Raw genomic sequence first — 22,403 nt, 5'->3', positions numbered from 1 at the left:
TCTCTCCATCATTCCATATAAGGATGAAGGCTCCATGCTGATATCAGCGATGGCATCACTACATCTCTATAGCAACAAGCCATTCCATCTTTGCCTGGGGTATCAACATTATAACACAGGTAGTGACCTCTAGTGGACCGCTTCGACATCGCACCAATTAATTGCTAAGGGTGGACATCGATTTAAAAGCCAGAACAGTGTTTCATCTCAGCTGGATGGAAATAAAGCTTTGAAATTACCCGTTACTTCCTCCATCAATATCCTTTTGATAAGATATGGACCTGAGAAGAAGGCAGAGATCAGACAGGCTTAGCCGACCTGATCTGCTGCAAAATGCCTGGATAGGTCTGTGATTTCAGGGCAGTATTATGGCTCACAAAGTGTTGGGAAACCACAGCAGCACAACCTATAAGTTTAACGTCATTGCAGTGGTGGAAGAAGTACTCAGATACCACAATATAAAAATACTCTGTTACAAGTCAAATGCCCGCGTTCAAAATGTTACTTCGAGTTAAAGTACAAAAGTATTGGCATCAAAATAGACTTAAAGTACCACAAGTAAAAGTACTAAAAGTACTAACAAAAATCAAGTAAAAGTACTTGAAAATAGCCGATCTACAAGCTCACAACGTGTCGCATCGCAACGCGTTGTGAGCTTGTAGATAAACAAATAGGGCTGAAGTGGTTAACACATCGACCGCCAGAGGTTAATCTCATAATGTACTCACCAGTGCCAAGGTGTTTTTGTTGTTTTTTAGTTTTTTTCATGTCGCCATAGATCTTGTTAAAATCCTTAAGATTGAGCCGTACAAGGTCTGTTTACATCCGCGACATCCCACTGTATCTCCCAGTGAAGACAACGTGTCAAACGGGGTATCCATGTTGTAGTTAGAGCGGATTACGTTAAACAGTGAAATGCGAGGAGAAAAAACTACAGGAAGAGAATTGAGTTTCAGTTTCGTCTGTAGAACGAGAGCGGACGTGATCGTCAAAACCGGATCCCAAATAATTTCCGGTCATCAAACCGGAAACGGAAGTGGATCAAAAAAAATCCGAAAGTGAACCCGGAAGTGAATAGCGCGAAAAGACCGTGGACCGTAGGGCTACGGTCTCGGCGCTTAACAGTTGGATTTAACGGACCGTAGGACTACGTTCTTGGCGGTGTGTTAATGTATGTTTTATAATAGAATACTTTATATCTGCAAAGGTACTAGTAACTAAAGTTTGCAAATAAATGTAGTGGGGTAAAAGTACAATATTCGGAACAGAGTAGAAGTAAAAGTATTGGAAATTGGAAATACTCAAGTAAAGAACAAATACCTCAAAATCACAGTACTTGAGTAAATGTACTTAGTTACTTTCCACCACTGCTTCAATGCATTACATGCAGGAAGAGAGGGATTGAAAATAAGGAACAGTTCAATTTTACATGCTGCCAGTTGGTGCAGTGGAATTCCTGCAATGGAGTGTTAACACCTTTACCGCCGGGCCCGTAGTTCTACGGGCCGTTAAATCCAACGGTTAAGCGCCGAGCCCGTAGTCCTACGGGCTGCGGTCTTTTCGCGCATGCGCGGTCCGGGTGCACTTTCGGAATTTTTTTGATCCACTTCCGTTTCCGGTTTGATGACAGGAAATAGAATTATTTGGGATCCGGTTTCGACGATCACGCCCGCTCCCATTCTACAGACGAAACTGAAACTCAATTCTCTTCCTGTAGTTTTTTCTCCTCGCATTTCACTGTTTAACGTAATCCGCTCTAACTACAGTCATGGAAGTCCGTTTGACATGCGGTCTTCACTGGGAGATACAGGGAGATCTCGCGGATGTAAACAGACCGTTCACGGCTCAATCTTAAGGATTTTAACAAGATCTATGGCGACATGAAAAAAACAAAAAAACAACAAAAACACCTTGGCACTGGTGAGTACATTATGAGATTAACCTCTGGCGGTGGATGTGTTAAGCACTCCCTCGCACATACCATAAATAGTACTATGGTAGTACAAGAGAGTGCTTTGAGTATTAGGACTTATATAGTGGCCACGTGTGATTCGCTTTGCCTTAAACACTTAAATAGTCACCCACAAAATGACTTATTTTCCATCAATTACACACCCCATGAAGCCTTGAATTCATGGAGATTATATAATTATTATTATAAATAAGTCCTTTTTGGGGTGAACTACTCCTTTAAGCCCTACATACGTCATCGTACAACAAATAGTGAGAATATCCAGATATGCTATTTTTGCACATTTCTTGGATTTAATACTTTTTTTTAAATGAAACTTTGTGGAGCTCTGTTTTTGAAAGTTTCTACCTACATTATAATGACATGCCCAAAATGGGGTTAAGCTATGACTAACCTCACCCAGTTTAGAACTAGAACACAGACTGTCTCTTCAAATAAAAAAAACAACAACTGATGATTCAAGCAGCAACCTGATGCAGCTGATTCTAACAGATGGAGACGAGACGAGAGAGAGCGAGCGAGAGCATAAACTATGCAGAGCAGTTATCTTGAGAATGACAATAGATGCAGAGAGGGAAGTTTGTCTCTCTCCGAAAAGAAAGGAAGAGGAGAAATTGGGTCAGGAAAGACAGCTGTGTTTCCCCTCCAAAAACAGTAAACACAGTCAGCCAGAAGATAAAAGAAAGATGCACAGAACAAATTAATTTTTTAAAACAGCACAGACATGATTAGCCCATTAAGAACGGGAACGCATCTGTGTCATTTTTGGATTTCTTCTATTCAAAAATAGCAGATATACAAGATCACATCGTGGCAATCGGTGCCGCGCTATGAGCTTGTAGATCTGCTGTTTTCCGGAAAAATCGCTAAGCGGACATTTTTTACTCAAATCTTTGCTTCTGGGGGATTCTACAAATGTCTTCTAAATCTAATCTTTTTTTTTTTTTTTTACTCATCAGTGGTTCTCAAACTTTTTCATGTCAAGGACCCCCAAAATGATATATATTTGGCCGTGGACCACATTCTCAAAATATTTTTTGTTCCAGTGTGTGTGTGTGTGTGTGTGTGTGTGTGTGTGTGTGTGTGTGTGTGTGTGTGTGTGTGTGTGTGTGTGTGTGTGTGTGTGTGTGTGTGTATGTGTGTGTATATATATATATATATATATACACACACACACACACACACACACACACACAAAATATTAGCAAAAATTTTCACAATAAAAAAAAAATGCAGATCTACAAGCTAACAGATCACTCAGTGCCACGCTATGAGCTTGTATATCTGCTATTCTTTGGATTTTTTGGGAATAAAAATGACACAGATGCTTTCTTGGTCTTAATGGGTTAGTGTGGCATTGCCAGGCTCGTTGCAGCAACGCTGCTGCCGTACGAACGCTGACATGGGCTCACGAGTAAAACGCTGAGTCACCTGGATTGAATTTCCACAAGTCGTTGAAGTGCCGGTCCAGACGGGCGTTGTAGCCACCGAAAATGTACAGCTCCCCATTGTAGGAAACTGAAAAATTTACAGAGTAAAAAAAAATATGAGTTGAATCTATAAGAGAGATCGGTGACATTTGCAAACACAGCATGTTAGAAAACCCACTGAATATCATTTCAATTTGTTTTGTCGAGCATGAACGAAGTAGAAAATAGGCTCTTCGGCATCTTAGAATGGCTAATGTGGAACCAATGAGCCCAAGCCCCGGCTATTTATAATTTAGATACTTTCCCATGCCCTCAAAGGCACGTGCTGGCAATCTGTGAAGGGCCATTGGCACTCAAACTACACACAAACAATACACATGAGAATGTAAGTCACACCAGGCATTATAGCGTTCTGTGTGCATAACTGCATTGTTTAAGGGCCCACTTTGTCGATTTTGAACCTAAATCCCATTGTTCTGATGTAAGCAGATCATTTATAGTGTGGCAAAAAAATACCCCATGCTGTGTTCATAGAGCTTGCAGCCACGAAATGGGGAAATGTCTGTGCGAGGAGTAGATGGCGTCAAATGACGCGTTTTACATTCAAAATCTTCAAAGTGTCCCTTTAAAGTTAGAAGCTTGGCTTTGGAAAATGCAGATGGCTTTGATCTTTCTTGACGTGTTATTATCACATTACCATCTATATAAGAGACCCAAATGCTAATATTTTAGATTCAAGTGCCGGATCAAAAGACAATGAGGCACCAGCGACCACGTATCCAAACTGTGGATTATATTCCGACTTCATAAGTGAATAAAACAATTAGGTAGGGCTGTCACCATTACAAATTTAAGTTGACGATTAATTGTCACTCAAATAATTGCGATTTAACGATTTAATTGTGTGTTTGGATTGGAACATACGAAGCCTTTGATATGACAAATAGAGATGCCGCGATCCGATTAACAGATCGGATATTGGCCCGATATCAGCTTAAAAAATGGAGATCGGATCGAATCGCAGGAAAATGACCGATTAAACGCTCAGATTAAAACACTCCAGTACTCCACTCCAGCACTTCTAACGGAGCCCCGGGGGGGGGGGGGGGGGGTCAACATGAGATAGACAGTATAGAGACTATTATTTGCCTTATCGGATCGGAATTAATCGTAATCGGATCGGTTTTGATGCTGCCTGATCGGAATCGGATCGGATTGCAAAAACCTTGATCGCAGCACCTCTAAACAAATAACTGAAATATACAAAGAAATTATTGACATATTTAACCCATTTTGGGCACGAACCCCTATTTGTAACTATACCTTTCAGGACGGAAACCCCTTTTGGGGTTCTTGTTGCTATGTACAGTATATAGCAACTGTTTAAGTTTTTCAGAAAACTTAGGTCACGATTTAGAACGGGTTTTTAGAATTGGCCTCAGGTCTAAATGGGTTAATACTTCTGTACATGTAAGAATAGCAGAAATAGCAGATGACGCGTTGTAAGCTTGTAGATCTGCGATTTCTGCTTTTTTTAATATTTGAAAATGTGCGAAATATTTTCAACATGGAAACGATTATACAGAAATAATTGCGATTATCTCAAATAATTGCGATTTGACGATTATATGTAATAATTGTGACATGTCAACAATTTAGGGCGTGTTTGTGCGTGTGGATCTTACAGGCTGAATGACTCCTGCGTCCCTCTGGAAGAGGCTGCTGTGAATTGGTGCCCGTCCAGCTGTTGGTCTCCGTGTCGAACACTCTGATCTTGTTGCAGTAGATCTCGTTGTTGGAGTGGAAGGGTCCGAACCGGTCCGCTCGGCCGCCGAACACGTACATCTTCGCCCCGATGATGGTGGCCGAGTGGAAGTCTCGCCAGCGTGCAGGAGTGCCCTGTGCAGACAAGACCAGACCACCGGGTTAGACGTTTGCAGCTGAAATATAAAAAATTTGAATTCTCCGGTCCATAACTGATATTAACCCTTTAACACATTGACTGCCAATCGCGTAGATCTACGCGAACCTATTTAAAGCCGCCACGTGCCAGTCTCGTAGATCTACGTGAACTAAAAAATTATAATAAAAAAAAGTTTTTTTGTTTTGTTTGTTTTTTACCCAAAGAGTAAATACCAAGGAGATATGATTTTTCGAAGATCTAGACTCCTATCCACTTCCTTGTTAACTTAAAACTGAAACATTCTGTATCTCGGCTCCTGAGTACTTTTTTTTTTCAATGAAAAATCTCTGGCAGTGGTTAAACGCGGCCAGAATTTTTTTTTGGCAGTCAATGGGTTAAGAGAGGGAAAGCATCATTTGAGTCATTTTAAGATTTATTTGGCTATTTAAAAATAGCAGATATACAAGCTCATACTGTGCCGCGCTATGAGCTTGTAGATCTGCTATTTTTGAAAAAACTTGAACGTTTGTGCAAATCTTGGAATATATATTTTTTTAAGTGAACATTTGTCAAATATTTAGTTCCAGGGACCCCCATGCAAAGCAAACGTGTAAAAAAAGTTATAAGCCGCCTCGCTGAAAATTCGTTTTTCTTTCAGCAAGCAACAACGATGTACAACAAAGTATAAATTAGGCTTACACATTCAAAAAGAAAATGTAAAAATGTCTTTCTTTCTCTTTGATTCAGTTTCCCTCTGTGAGGCTTTTGGTCAACGATCTGTGTAAGATTAAGTCCATTATAACTGAACCATGCCCTGGAACTGTTGCATCCAGTAACCATCATTTCACATTTTCAGTGTGTGGACTGTGGACTGTGGACTCGACTGGCACCCAAAGAAGGCCATACCAAATCAAAAAAGGTCAACACTGCCACCTAGTGTTGGTAGTACTGAAATGCAAAGAGACAGACTGAAGGCAAAAACTTGCCATGGCATTGACAGCACTGAATAATTCACAACCTCTCATTTAGTTGGCCAAAAAACACACACTGCAGAGGCTGTTCCTAGGCAGGCCTTAGTAGAGATTTTACAAATCTGGGGAAGACAAACATTGCCACAGGCGCAAACAAGCAAAGCATAGATGAAAGGCAAATATAACGGCCAACGAAATGTGATCGGCTTTGACTAAATGAACAACATGCCAGACAAAGACAAGGCTGCAATCCTTTTGCCTTTAAGCATGCCTTTTATCCATGACAAAGCCTTTTGTCACGTGTCGCAACTTCCACCACGTGTCTGGCATTGTTCTCCTGGATGTAAGTTACAAAAGCATGTTTTTAACCACTTCAACCCTGGCGTCCCTATTTTGGGCATTTCATTGTATAGGAAAATGTTCAACAAATTAAAAACTCTCAAAAGCAGCAGGAAAAAAAATAGCAGAAAATAGCTAATCTACAAGCTCACAAAGGGTCAAATTGAAACACATTTTGAGCTTGTAGGTCAGCTGTGTTGGGTCTGAAGTGGTTAAATGGACACTGGGGTAAAAAGAAAAAACGACTAAAAAACTACAAAATCACCTAAAGCAGTCATCCAATGTAAATCAAGCAAATCGTGTTAACATGTGACTACCCAATGGCTACAAGACATTAAAATGCAACTGCATTTTGTGAACACATCAATGACAAATACTTCATCCATCACAAAAGACATCAAGGAAGACTGCCAACTATATGGAATGAAGCACATTTGCATTAGAGTAAACTCAAACAAGCTCCGCTACCCCTAGAACAGGTTTGTTTGCAGTTGTTCAAACAGAATAGCAGGTAGACCTGGTTTCATAGTAGGCATACTACGGTAGTTCAGAAACAAAGGTGGGGGAGGCATAACTGTGGTGTGGAATAAGCCAATCACATGGAGGGCTAAATCCCTACAAATAGCCAGTCCAACAGTAATCAGCTTGATGACAAAATGTTGTCCGTAAAAGGACTAATAGAGCTAATGGCAAATGGAGTAATCAAACAGTAAGTGAACTATAACAACTTCAGGTGAGGTAAGGTAACCCTGCCTCCTGTTGGCTTAATGATTGCCCACAAAGTGCTTTTGACAGTAACCTTTCCCTTTGAGCAAAGCTTTCCATGTAAACAAGCAGACTAAAACCCTACAACAAAGTATTGTTAGTTACCCCCCCATGAGGAGGGTATATAATCCGCCATGAGGCTTGTTGTTGTACTTTGGCTGCCTACCAGCGAACTGCATTAGCAAGCAAGAGCAGTGCCTGTGTGCGTCCAGTCAATATGACCACCAGGCATGTCTGTGGCCGTGTGTAATGCCAACCCCTGGAATCCCCTGTTGGCCTGCCGAGTTCCAACACAGTGCTTTTATCGTAAGCTGACACCTTGCCCAGCAGTGCCCACTCCATTCTACCCCATGCATTTCTCCTCTTGGCCCTCTCTATTCGTTCATGTTTGTACTCGGATGGATCGGAGCAAGACAGGCTGCGGACAGGGAGTTAACGCGGGTGTCATTTGGTTTAGCGAAACAATGAACCGGGTTGGTGGGTTCAACTCACTCTGGCGTTAATTAAAGACCAGACCATTGTGGTGGTGTCCAGCTTGTGGATGTCGTTGGAGAAGCAGTCAGCCTGTAAAAGAAGCACAGGAAGGAAGAGAGGAGTTAAATCGTTGGTTTTCAAAACCCCACAGAAGCAAAAGTCTCAAAGCGAGGAGAGGGGGACGAGAACTCACCAGCTGCTCGTATCCTCCAAAGATATACATGACCTTCCCCAAGACACAGGCCGAGTGGCCGTCCCTCGCCCCTGGAACTGTCCCAGAAATCTTGGGCGTGAACCATCTGTGGGTGTCTAAGGACCATTCATACGTTTCATTAACTCAAGACATTCCTGCAAAGCTCTCCGGCTTCGCTCCAACGGCTGAGAGAACGTTGGAGAGCATGTGGAGAGAACAAGTATCGCACATTATTGCAGTTGTTACAGCTTTACTATAAATGGAAACAACCATCTATCTACAGAAGAGAGAAACGCTGGAGCAGCACGGACAGTTTAAGCCTTTTATTATTAACCCATTAAGACCTGAGGCGATTCTTAAAAATGTTTTCTAAGTCCTAACAGTTTTTTGAAAAAAAAAAAAAAAGTTAAGATTTTTAAAAATAGCAGATCTACAAGCTCATATCGCGCGCCATGAGCTTGTATATCTGCTAATTTTGAATAGCCAAAGAAATCTAAAGTGACACAGATGCGTTCCAGGTCTTAACACATTTACCGCCGGGCCCGTAGTTCTACGGGCCGTTAAATCCAACGGTTAAGCGCCAATCCCGTAGCCTACGGGCTGTGGTGCTTTTTCCTTTTTTTTTTTTAATTTTCTAGGGGGACCATTTTCAGTGTAACACCACCCGATCTCGACCGGAAGTGCGATCACGTTTTTTGTTTCCCGTCTGTCTCCATTCTAAGTCGTACCCAAAAACCCCTGTAAAAGCCCCTGTAAACATGTAGTTTTTCATCCTCGCATTTCCCATGTTAACTTAAACGGTCAGAACTCAAACATGGCGGCTCCGTTTGACACGTGGTCTTCACTGGTAGAAGCAGTGAGATCTCCGCGATGTTTACAAACAGTGCACAGCTCAATCTTAAGGATTTTAACAAGATCTGTGGCGACGTGAAAAAAACAAAAAACAACAATAAAACGTTGGCACTGGTGAGTACATTATGAGATTAACCTCTAGCGGTCAATGTGTTAATGGGTTAAGGTGCAAGTATAAAAAGTGTGAGTGACGTTTCGGTCTTTCGACCTTCCTCAGAGTCATGACTTTTTTTTTTCAGATGACTCTGAGGAAGGTCGAAAGACCGAAACGTCACTCACACTTTTTATACTTGCACCTTAAAAATAAAAGGCTTAAGCTGTCCGTGCTGCTCCAGCGTTTCTCTCTTCTGCATCTGTTGTCCCTGCCCCTGTGACGCACCGGACCGGCCGTTTTAGGGCTGAGGCGCACCGGTAAAGACTCCCTTTGTAACCATCTATCTACCTCTGTCTTACAAAGACAGTTTCTTTCTCCCTTGGCATCGATCCACCACACGGGTGTATCTTCAGTTAGAAAGGAATATGTCACTTATAACATCAACAATGGGGCAGGTTTTACAGACATGAAAACAACAATGGGGCAGGTTTTACAGACATGAAAACAACAATGGGGCAGGTTTTACAGGCATGAAATGAAAACAAGAAAACAGCCAGCACTCAATGATGACGTTTCATTGATTTAACCCATTAAGACCTGAGGCCGATTCTACGAATGTCTTCTAAATCCCAACAGTATTCTGAAAAAACGTATGTTTCTATATCAGTGGTTCTCAAACTTGTGTCAAGGACCCCCAAAATGATATGTATTTGGCCGCGGACCCCCAACTCAAAATCTGTTGTTCCAGGGAATATATATTCAAAAGGTTTGCACGAACGAGTTTTCACGATTTTTCAAAAATAGCAGATCTACAAGCTCGTAGCTACGAGCTTGTAGATCTGCTATTTTTGAATAGCCAAAGTGTAAAATAATGCTTTTTTAGCTCAAATGAAAAATTGACACAGATGCGTTCCAGGTCTTAAAGGGTTAAAAGGACGCGTTTCTTCCTGATCTGTCTTCCTCGGCGTCCGATCACGTCGAAACGCGTTCGTTCCTTTTTCTGAGTGCGGTAAATAAATCAATGAAAGGACATCGCTGAGTGCTGGCTGTTTTTTTGTTTGTTTTCATTCTACTGTTGGGTCCGTGCACGATGCACCTCGACATTCTTTTCAATGCGGAGTGTTACGGGGGCAACGGGCATTCTGTTTTACGGTTTACTTACAGACATCGAATGCATACAGCACGTTGCAAGCCCCCTCCGTGTCATTGCGGCCCCCCCAGATGTAGATGATGTCGTCCAACAGCACAGCTGTATGACCGTAGCGCATGTAGGGAACCTCGCGCGCATGTTCTCTTCCTCCGGTTCTTACTGGGGGCAACTTCGTCCACTTCAAAGACACTGAAATGTAGTCAGAGAAAAGGAAAATAAAATGTATATGCTGCATGGAATGGAGTACTACACACTAACCACAATAAAGTTGTTTTTCTTTTTGAGAAATGTAGGTACTACCTGTCCTGCATATTACGTGTACATTTTTAAAGAACCTTTAGTGCTAAAACTTAAGTGGGTTTGCAACAATCTTGTAGCAGACATAAGAATCCTATTTTTCACATTCTGAGGGTAAATACTGGTAAAACAAATAGTTTTAAAAATGACTTATTTTCTATCAATTGCACACCCCATGAAGGCTTCAATTCAGGGATTTATTTTTGTTTTTGTGGCATTCCTAAGCCAATAATTTGATGACTGGGTGTATTTCCGGTAGGAGACTCAAAGAATCTACTTTGTGTCTCCTAACGGATATATTAGCCGGTAGGAGACGGGAATCAAATTATTAACTTAGGAATGCGACAAAAACAAAAATAAATCATGGATTCAAGGCTTCATGGGGTGTGCAATTGATAGAAAAGAAGTAATTTTTTGGGTGAACTACTCCTTTAAAGGGCAGTTGGTCTGTGTCACATAGGCCCAAAACCAAAAGCCTTGAATGCTACTACAAGTATTTACTGGAGAGACTAGAGAGTCCATTTGTGATTTCAAATGGTTAAATGTTATTTGTATAGAACGTATGTTATTTCAAAACAAGGTTACAAGATGCTTTACAGAGAATAAAAAAATGACACAAATCACACAACAGCATACAAGCAGTAAAACAAATAGAAATGCTACTACATAGAGTATGAGAGCACATATACGTAACATACTGTAGGTTAAGATCTGACCAGCGGAGGAAATATATGAATTATAAATGTGAAAGAATGTCATGGTCTAACAACTGCTTGGCAAATGCTGGTAATAATGCAATTAAGATTAAATATACATTTAACCCATTTAGACCTGGAACGCATCTGTGTCACTTTAGATTTCTTTGGCTATTCAAAAATAGCAGATATACAAGCTCATAGCGCGGCACCGAGTGCCGCGCTATGAGCTTGTAGATCTGCTATTTTTGAAAAATCTTGACTTTTTTTTTTTTTTTTTTTCAAAAAACTGTTAGGATTTAGAAAACATTTTTAAGAATCGCCTGAGGTCTTAATGGGTTAAAGCAGCAATAAACAAAATTATGAACTCATACAGCAGTAACACTCTTAGCCAACTTGACATGCAAAGCAAAGACCAGGAAATAAATGTGGTGCATTTGAACCAATTCCAAAATGATCAATTGAATACCAGAAACCCCAAATTCTGAGTAAAGCCTGAAACACTTCCTGTGCATTGTCTATAAAACGAGTCTACCTCGTTGCAACGGAGAACGGGCCAAAGTACAACCTGAGATTCAGCATTTCATAAAGAACTACAGTAAGCAATTCAAAAGGCCGAAGAAGGGAGAAAATCAAAAAGGGAGTCTAGACAACATCGAGCTCTGCAATCAAGTCAATATCAAAGACAGTGGTGAGATAAACAGTGAAACAAAAGATCTGGGCGGTGTCATTTACATTTCAATCATCTCTATCATGTGCTGTATAAAGATTACTTTCATGGTGGGGCAGTGGCAGCTAGGGTTAGGGTTTGTAAGTTGTAAAACAGGTGTTTCAACACACTGAGGAAAAACAGGTCAGAGGGAAAGTAAACAGGTCAATTTGTATTTCCAAGAGAAACCGGAACTACCTAAAGACAACACCTGTGTAGATGGCAGTTGGTGGAAAAGTACTCACATTTTATACTTAAGTAAAAGTATCAATACTGCAATGTAGAAACACTCTGTTACAAGAGAAAGTCTGGAATTCAAAATGTACTTGGGTAAAAGTACAAAAGTATTGGCATCAAAATGTACTTAAAGTACCAAAAGTATAAGTACTCAATATGCAGAATGTCCCATTTCAAGTTTTCAAATGTATAAAAGTCTTTTGAAAATAGCCAAAATGTATATAGGGCTGAAGTGGTTAATGTATGTTTTGTAATAATAATCAAAATCTATAAAGTAACTAAAGTTTTCAAATAATTGTCGTGGAGCAAAAGTACAATATTTGCCTAATATGCCTATACTATAAGTACTGAATTGGAAATACTCAAGTAAAGTACAGAAATACCTCAATATTGTACTTAAGTACAGTATTTGATTAAATGTACTTAGTTACTTTCCACCACTGGAAGACGTGGATGACAGAGTAACAGAATTCTCTACGGTCTGCCTACGTCAGTGGTGGAATGTCAGCAAGTAGTGCAACGTCATACTTCTATGATGTGAGACACTGGGCTATCCTTGAATAACAGTCAGTTTAGAATAGGCTGCCCTTTCAGCTAAAGACGCAAGAAGACTTTTCCCAGAGAGAAGAGACAAATCAACAAAACAAAGTGTCGTGTGCGGTATCGACACTTTAAAAGGGATAGTTCACCCCCAAAATGACTTTTCTTTCCTATTGATTAGTCACCCCATGGAGACTTGAACCAACAATTTGATGACCGGCAGCAGTTCCGGTAGGAGACACAAAGAGGAGTCTCCTGTGTGTCTCCCACCGGAACCGCTGCCAAAAATCTAATTATTAGGAATGAGTAATTTTGGGGGTGAACTATCCCTTTAACCCATTTAGACCTGGACCTTGTAGATCTGCTATTTTTGAAAAAACTTGAAAATGTGTGCAAATCTTTGAATATATATATTGTTTTCAAGCGAACATTTTTAACTCAAATCTTTGCTTCTGGGGGGTCCCTGGAACAAAATGTTTTGAGATGGGGGCCGGCGGCCAAATACATATCATTTTGAGGGTCCTTGACATGAAAAAGTTTGAGCACCACTGATATAGAAAAAATACGTTTTTCAGAAAACTGTTAGGATTTAGAAGACATTTTGTAGAATCGGTCTCAGGTCTAAATGGGTTAAAAATACATAATTTTCACCAAGCGACGTCGCACAGCGACGACACTTTTTCGCAGAAGCATAACAAACGCGTGTTCCCACACGTACGCTACGCTACGTACCCGTGTTGAAGACGTGCACGTCGATCTGCCGGAGCGTCTCGTAGTCCTCCCCGGAGCAGTACCCTCCGAAGGAGTACACCTTGTGGCCCACGGCCACCGCGGCATGGTTGACTCTCCGCGGGCCTCCTTCCAGGTGCACCGACCAGCGCAACATTCCGAGGCGCTCCTTGAGCACCTCCGTGTAGGGCTGTCACGATCACACGTTTAAGTTGACGATTAATTGTCACTCAAATAATTGCGATTAACAATTTAATTTTGTGTTTAGGCGTTGAATATTGGAACATATGAAGCCTTTTATAGGCGTCGTAATCAAAAATTGCACAGGGCAGATATGACAAATAACTGAAATATACAAAGAAATTATTGACATATTTAATACTTTTTAGCAGACATAGCTGATCTTGACGCGTTGTAAGCTATAAGTGACGCTATTTCTGCTTTTAAATAAAGCAGAAATAGCTGATCTACAAGCTTACAACGCGTTTCGTGACGCGTTGTAAGCTTGTAGATCAGCTATTTCTGCTTTTTTTAATATTTGAAAAAGTGTGAAAATCTTTCAACACGGAAACGAATATGACGATTATGCAAAAAAAAAGACGATGATGTAATAATTGTGACAGGCCTACCTCCGTCGTGGCTGCGGGTTCCCTTACACCATCACTTTATTACGTGCCTCCCTGGACTCCATCAAGTAACACTCTCACACCATGAAGACCTGGGTGGGATTGAAAATGTGGACGGATCAGCACAGCAGCGGTTGTTGTAGATAAAGAGTCCCGGTCTGCGTGGGGGGGGAACAAACCGGTCAGGGCTGTGTCTGTGAGTGAGGGGCTAGCCGAGAGGAATGTTGAGGGGGATCGGTTCGTGCCCTTGGGCCGGGGAATGATCAGCCCTGGTGGATCTGCTGCCCTCCCTGCTGCTGACAGGACCACAAACCCCCTCCTGTATTATCTCTAAGCAAGTAAAGGAGGGTATTTTAGGGAGTAGATTAGCCTACAGCTACACCTACCACTCAACCCTGTCTTCTTATTCAAAGCTACACCCCTCCCCTCCCTCCCTCCCATTGCATTACAATAGCTCCAAATATAGAAATGCAATGCCGAACGGAACGCACTCTTTGAACACAATAACCCATTTAAGACCTGAAGCCGATTCTACATGTCTCCTAAATCTCAACAGTATTCTGAAAAACGTATGTTTCTATATCAGTGGTGCTCAAACTTTTTCATGTCAAGGGCCCACAAAATTATATGCATTTGGCCGCGGACCCCCATCAAATATGTTGTTCCAGGGACCCCCAGAAGCAAAGATTTGAGTTAAAAAAAATTGCTTTAAAAATATATATATTCAAAGATTTGGACACATTTTCACGATTTTTCAAAAATAGCAGATCTACAAGCTCGTAGCGCGGCACTCGGTGCCGCGCTATGAGCTTGTATATCTGCTATTTTTGAATAGCCCAAAGTGTAAAATAATGCTTTTTAGCTCAAATCTAAAAATGACACAGTTCCAGGTCTTAATGGGATAAGAGAGATAAAATGTTTAGGTGACGCTCAAGCGTGATACAAACAAATGACTCACTCCATAGTTAAGCAACTTGGTTATCTCTTTTTTATCAATTATACTCGTATTAGACATGAGGTAAGCGCAGGCTTTCACATTGGCACACTCTCACGTTATGTAGCATGACAGTAAATATACCCGTTTGCTCACTTTATGTACACAACTGTGAATAGATACACTTGTTTGCTTAATTGCTCACTTTATGCAGTGGTGGAATGTACCTGAGTACATTCAAGTACTGTACTTAAGTACAATTTTGAGGTATTTGTACTTTACTTGAATATTTCCAATTTCCAATACTTTTACTTCTACTCCACTACATCTCAGAGGCAAATATTGTACTATTGTACTCCACTACAATTATTTGAAAAATGTAGTTACTAGTTACTTTGTAGATTTGGATTATTATTACAAAACATAGATACTTGTAGATCTGCTATTTTCAAGTTTTTTGGGGGGGAAACCAATACTTTTCTACTTTACCTCAAGTAAATGTTTAATTCTTGACTTTAACGTGTAACAGAGTAGTTCTACATTGCAGTATTGATACTTTTACTACCACTGACTTTATGCACGTATATGACAGTGAATGCACCTGTTTGCTCACTCTGTGTAAAAAGACAGATACACTTGTTTGCCAGCTGGCACTATCACTTTATGAACTGTCTCTACTCCAATCCCACACATTAAGTACACACCTTATTTATACTTGATTTATTGTTATTTTGTCATTTCTTTCCTTATGGACTGGACTTTGAACTGCATGGAAGCTTGAATGGGAAATCATTTCACCTCTTATTTTACACCTGTAAACTCGTGATGTGACTTGAATAAACATGTTGAAAAGGGAAAAAAGCTGCCGAGTTAACACATTAACATGCCTACAACTTCATCTCTGTCAGCTGATAAGCTAAGAAGGTAACAGCATTAGGTATTTCACAAGCCAATCATCCGTTCATACTAGAGCCCAAACTATTTATTGGCCATTATATGACTTTTTTTTATTCTTAAAAGGTAGGGTAAGTGATATTTTTTGGTTAAAACAAAAAGTATTTTGTTAAAAGGTTAAAGCACTATATTCTGATAGTAATCATTGCTATAGAGTGTTTGTTCAGTAACAGGAGTCTCCCCATCTCGCCAGCTCTTTAATAAACAGAAAATACATTTTCCGGTAGGTGTCAAAATCTCAGCCAATCAGGAGAAAGTACCCATTTTTAAGCTTCATTTAGTGATCCAGTTCCAATCTTGCCTGCTCATTTCTTAGTGTCATCACTTCCAATTTCACTTGTTTAATCTATATCCTGATTGAGTTCTCTATCCTGATTGGATAAAATTGGAAATGAAACTGAAACGAAAATGCATTTTCTGTTTTATAAAGAGCTGGAGAGACAAGGAGACTCCTTTTACTGAACAAACACTCTACAGCAATGAGTACTATCAGAATATAGAGCTATTTAACACTTATTTTAACCAAAGAAAATCACTTACCCTACCTTTAACCAGTTTCACCCTGGTGTCCGCATTTAAAGGCGAAAATCTACAAAACTTTTCAAAAACAGCAGATCTACAAACTCATAAAGCGACACATTGTGAGCTTGTACATTGGCATTTTTTTTGTATTTCATTAAAGTTCCATTCATGTGTATTTTTAAATTAATTTGTTTGCTTATAAGTTAAATGTACTCAAATAGAAACTTTAATCAAATCTAAGTTTTTCAAATTGATGTCAAGACAAAACATCAGTAATCGAGCCAAAAATCTGGCATCGGTCAGGCTGTAAATATTACTCAAGCTAAGTTCACAAACAAAAAACAAAAGCATAGTTTATGATGTGACTTACATCATCATCCAAGCATGTGTGTGTTTGTAAGAGTCTGCAGCCTTTCTTTCGTAACTAAGCAGACACATGAGCCAATACTGTGATTAGCCAATAGCCTATCAAGAGCCAGATGATTAGTTCTGCAATACTAAAATGTAATTCTATTTACTCTAAATAAAACAATTTATCTGTCAGCTGTGACATTCTGTCTTATAAATACGCCTATACAGTACAGTGACAATTCAAGAAAAAGAAGATGCTGCCATGCTGGTCCTTGCTGAACACCCCATGTCCTCTCTGACACCTTTCTCTGAACTCCAACTTTTACTTTCGTCTTAAAAATAAACGCTCTCGGGACACATTAGCATAGTAACTTCTCTATTTCAAGCCGCCCACCCACACATCTCAGCCAGCGTGCCACACAGGGCAGTGTTAGGCAAGGAAAGGGACCGAATGTCATGTCACACGGGTTTTTGTTTACGACACTGTCATGGGTAACGGGAGGATCAGTGATTTCTTCAGTGACCCCAAAACCTACATGGGACACAGTATTATTTATTTACAGTCTGGCTGTTATTATGTAGCCAAAGACTGTCCACTAAACAGATATCTTCGTCTCCTTTCCCTTTGTGATTTCGTATAAACTATACAATTAAAGTCAAATATTTGAATAGTTTTCATCTGGAATAAGACAACCAATCCTTTTCTCCTTTGTACATATAGTGTTTTGTATTTGTTGATGACAACATATTATTGTGTTATATGTTTATGCTATGTTGATGAATTGAATACATAGGACCACAATGGAAACGAGTCCCCAGGACTTTTTTATGTTATTCCTTTAGCCTTAATGTCTGACTGTACCTACTAGTGTCGTTTACATTTCTGACCCATGATTTTCAGAATTCCATTGCTATCATGCATGGCTCTGACAACACGGTGCTGTCAGGAGGACAGATGGCATCTATCAAACAGAATATGAAATGTAGAACATTGGTTCTCAAAGTGGGGTCCGGGGACCCCCCCAGCCAGGGGTCATTGGGGGGGAGGTACCAGGGGGTCCCCAGCAAAATGTGTTAATATAGCATCACAATCATTTTAACCACTTCAACCACATACTATTCAAAAATAGCAGATATAATATGTTATGCTATTCGAAAATATACAAGCTCATGCCGTCGAGCTTGCAGATCAGCTATTTTAGAAAAAAATTGACAATTTGTGCAAATCTTTAAATATATATATTTGTAAGCGAACATTTTTAAATCAGATCTTTGCTTCTGGGGGTCCCCTCACCCTGGCACAAAATATTTTTTGAGATGGGGGGGGTCCGCGGCCAAACCCACATCAATTTGGGGGTCCTTGGCACAAAAAAAAGTTTGAGAACCACTGATATGTAAGAGAGCTCCAGGTGACTGACTGGTGCAACACTTCATTTAATACGCCAATAACATTTGCATTGGTCGCATAGATCATTGGTTCTCAAAGTGGGGTCCGGGGACCCCCAGGGGTACTTGAGGGAGTTCCAGGGGGTCCCCAGCTAAATGATAGATTAGGCACCAAATGGACCCTTATGGGTCTGTAACTCTGAGAGTGTACAAATGGAACCAAATGAACGGGTCCATTTGGTTCCATTTGTACACTCTCAAAGAGTTATATTGACATAGATTTTACAATATAAATTGCGGTTCAAGTGATAGAAATGCCATTAAATGGGGGTCCCCAGCCTAATGCATGTCAAACTGGGGGTCCTTAAAAAAATCCGTAAAAAATCTTCTCTTATGGGGGTCCCTGGCATAGCTTTTGAAATGGGGGTCCGCGGGCTAATAAGTGTCAATTTGGGGGTCCTTGACATGAAAAAGTTTGAGAATCACTGGCATAGATAGCAGACACACACACACACACACACACACACACACACACACACAGTGGCTGCTTTAGTTCTTCTTATTAAAGACTATCGTTACTTTCATGACTTTGCATCATGGCTGTGAGTCACAGCAGCAAACCTCTTATAGCCACACGTGCTTTCAATTACAAACGTTAAACATTAATTGCCAGGTTTATAAACATTAGACGGTGACCTGGTTATAATAACTTTCTTCAATGCAAGGAGGAGGCACTTCAATGTGTCGCTAGCTAAGCTAACCTTTGGTACGCTAGGCTAAATAACACTAGTATTACCGTTTAACCCGGGTTAAACCTGGCGACGTGCGCTGCTATATCGCGTAGGCTAATGTTAAACGTGCCTGGTTGTGGGTGTCATTGTCTAGGAGGAATAAACAGCAGCAGAGTATTAATATTTACCTTTACACTAGAGTTGCTGGAGGTTTAGCTTTAGAGAGCTTCTGTTATCGTGACTCTCCCTGCTTCTTCTTTTTTTTTTTTTTTTTTTGGTCTCGACCCTCGTGACGTATACAAACAAAATAAATGACAGCTAGCCCGCTAGCGCTCCTGCTGGTGGGTGGGTGGGTGGCATTAAAGGTTGCAGCAAAGCAGTGGTTCTCTTTAAACTTTTTTTTTGGTTTGTTGACCCCCAAATTGATATGTATTTTGGCCACGGACCCCCACCTGAAAATGTGTTGTGCCAGGGACCCCCAGAGGCAAAGATTTGAGTTATACAATTTTCCCCTTTAAAAAAAAAAGATTTTCAAAAATAGCAGATCTACAAGCTCGGGTGCTCTATGAGCTTGTATATCTGCTATTTTTGAATAGCCATTATTGAGTCATTTTGCTGGGAACCTCCTGGTACTCCTTGTGTTACTCTGTAAGAGAGAGGGAGGGAGAGAGGGGGTGATTGGCATCATTACTGTATAAAGGATCTGTATATGAAGACAGATGATGTTCAAAACATAGTCTATAGCAACAGTTTTTCATCACATAATCAAATGGGCTGCAATAGACTCTTTATACTGTAAACAGGGGAGTTGTGTTATAAGAGTGACACGTCTTAAAAATTACAATTATCAACACCTCGTTAATGCTCCAAATAAAAATAACGAAAAAATCAGCCTGCAGACATATTTCCTTAATAATGAATTGTGTTATTTAGTTTATCAGAGAATAACACATAGAATAACACAAACAACAATTGACAGAATCAAGGTTCAGTGCTTGTTTAGTACCTGAGGGTTACTAGCATCAATGTGCAACGAAAGACTCCCAATTACTGCAAGGGAGCTTCTGCATTCTGATAAACTTTTAAACTACGATAGCCATTGTAAATATGAAATGATTCAATACTGAGCAACTGCATGGCCCTTTTCGCACCTAAAATATTATCAGAAAAATGTTGCTGCCTAAAACAAGGGTCTTTTGATTCCTGCATGTGTCAAAATGGACAGAGCTAGACCCATCTAACACCCATGTTGAGTTGTCAACAGCAGATTATACTTAAATTCTACACGTTGGCCTATTGATTCTGTCATCTATGTTATTTCTATGGTTGTGTATGTTTACAAAGCACCAACCCATATACCACCATAATAATCAAGTGATTTAGTCTCTTCCTGGCTGGGAATCAGACAGAATTCCCAAAGAAATTAGTTAAAAGTTTAAAGTCCATGCCAATGTTGTGTATGAATTTGTTTTAAAATACAAAATAACTGTCCTTGTTCTTCAGGGCTGGTATGGCCGACTCCAGAGGATTAAGACTCATCAAGAAGAACTGAATTTGACTCCTGGTGAATTTTACCATGAATCTTAAAATTGTGTGTGTGTGTGTGTGTGTGTGTGTGTGTGTGTGTGTGTGTGTGTGTGTGTGTGTGTGTGTGTGTGTGTGTGTGTGTGTGTGTGTGTGTGTGTGTTCTTTTATTCCCAGCTAGTTAAAGGGAAACGGGCCCCTGGAGGCCAAAAGAAGAGGTTTAAGGATAACATTAAGACAACCATGAGGAAGTGCCACATAGACCTTAAATCTTGGTAAGACATGGCAACAGACAGGGCGACCTGGAGAAACCTTGTCCGTGAGGAAAACACTGCACAAGAATAATCGGGTCCAGAATCGGCCTCTATGCCCACCTGAAGACCCACAAGGGAGTGACCGCCGATGATGATGATGGGTGTGTGGGTGTGTGTGTGCGTGAGTGCGTGTGTATTTATGTATGTTGATGGTCTATTGTGGAACCTTGGGCCGTCAACCTATACTTTATAGAGTGTGGAGCACAGTAGCTGTGCTCCAGTAAGAAGGAAGGCCTTGATAGCCACAGCGTTGATAAACTGAATGTAATAGATAAGAACTTCAGAATTCTCCAGGCGCTCAACCGAACGCTTGTTTGCATGCAGACTGTGATGTGGAACGAATTGCCTTCGTGATATATCAGGTCGTATTGTTTAAATATCATTAATTTGCTGTTCTTTTATTCACATATTATAGAGGGAATCGCCCTTGTTTGTCAATAAAGATGCCTTGCGCATGTGAACGGTAATTTCTGTGTATGTCGTCTATAAACTGGACTTTAGGGTTTTATTGAACCAAGAGTTCAATATGTATACCTATATATATATATGTATAGTATATCATAGTCATAGTAATGTATATCCAAATAAATGGAACTATGAAGATACAGTAGTTAACTCTTGAACCTTGATTAGATCAATCCTCTTTTGCTGTTGTCTTCCCTCTCTCAATGATGCAAATGTAACTTTTCTTAATCAGGTCACATGATCCCTTCAGAGCATTTATAATTAACGTCCTCTCTTCATGTAAACAATAGAGATAGATATCTGACTTGTGACTTCCCCCATTGAAGGAATTGCACACTGAAATATATAAAAAGACAGGGAGACACCAGAGATATGTCAGAGTGAGTGAGCTGGTCCTTGTTGATGAAACGTCATAGCCTGTCTTAATACTTCCTCTGTCTCTCCAGACCTACATCAGGATTTCAACATTGAAACAGGTAAGACACTCTTATATCTTTTCGTGACATGCAGATGAGAAAGTGTGACCTAACTGGTGACACTTCCTATGAATCCTGTCTATAATACCTTATACAGTAAACTTTAAAATGCACTATAATCTGCTTATAACACTGTATGAGAACTCATAAATACGCATAATGCTTTATAATAATGATTGTAGCAAATTATAAATAATTTAGTATACTTTTTCAAGTATCATAATTACTGGTCACTTACAGACACAAACAAATCTGTATCCTACAGACTGGGGACAAATGTAGACATGGGCGTGTGTCCCCTTTGAAGTTGAATCACCTATGTGTGGTACAAATTACAACATTTTACTTACCTTCAATACCGTCTTATAGAAATCATGATGAGATCGCAAATCTATAGATATTCTTCTTTTCCATCCACTACAGATCAGACTGACACTGGATTTGTTGCAGTTAGTTAATCAAGTATTACATTTTCTGCCGGTGGTCTGTCTGGGAGTCCAGTCATGTCGAGTGGCAGCACGCAGCAAGTACCACATTCTATGACTCGGTTGAGCCCAGGGCCAGGCATGTCAACACCACTGCAGAACCCAGGACCAGGAATGGGCCAGGCACCCAGCGCTGGCTCCCTACTAATACTTCATGCTCCACCCATTTCCTCTCAGCCAATAGTCAAACTGAAACGCCAATCCTTACTCAAGAGAACATGCAAATGTCCCAAGAGAAATGCAAATGTGGTGCCTGTTAATGGTCCCGCCCTACACCAGGGGGAT

The 22,403-nt window shown here is 40.4% G+C and overlaps 1 protein-coding gene across 1 annotated transcript in view; it reads right to left on the bottom strand.

Moving 5' to 3' along the window:
- The window catches only part of klhdc3 (kelch domain containing 3), a 51,706-nt gene extending 32,600 nt beyond the window's left edge, over positions 1-19,106 (bottom strand). Inside the window, exons 1-8 of the mRNA XM_080448592.1 lie at positions 19,043-19,106; positions 13,980-14,068; positions 13,354-13,540; positions 10,156-10,332; positions 8,048-8,163; positions 7,873-7,944; positions 5,088-5,301; positions 3,404-3,490 (exon numbers count right to left, since the gene is read on the bottom strand). Coding sequence (XP_080304718.1) covers positions 3,404-3,490; positions 5,088-5,301; positions 7,873-7,944; positions 8,048-8,163; positions 10,156-10,332; positions 13,354-13,507 — 820 coding nt within the window. The 5' untranslated portion in view covers positions 13,508-13,540; positions 13,980-14,068; positions 19,043-19,106. The remainder of the gene's footprint in view (positions 1-3,403; positions 3,491-5,087; positions 5,302-7,872; positions 7,945-8,047; positions 8,164-10,155; positions 10,333-13,353; positions 13,541-13,979; positions 14,069-19,042) is intronic.
- Positions 19,107-22,403: the final 3,297 nt, after the last annotated feature.

Source organism: Gymnoscopelus braueri, assembly GCF_963280865.1.
Source record: "Gymnoscopelus braueri genome assembly, chromosome: 14".
NCBI classification, from domain to species: domain Eukaryota; kingdom Metazoa; phylum Chordata; class Actinopteri; order Myctophiformes; family Myctophidae; genus Gymnoscopelus; species Gymnoscopelus braueri.
The sequence above is the reverse complement of the archived record's forward strand: the minus strand, read 5'-3'. Positions and strand labels throughout refer to the sequence as shown.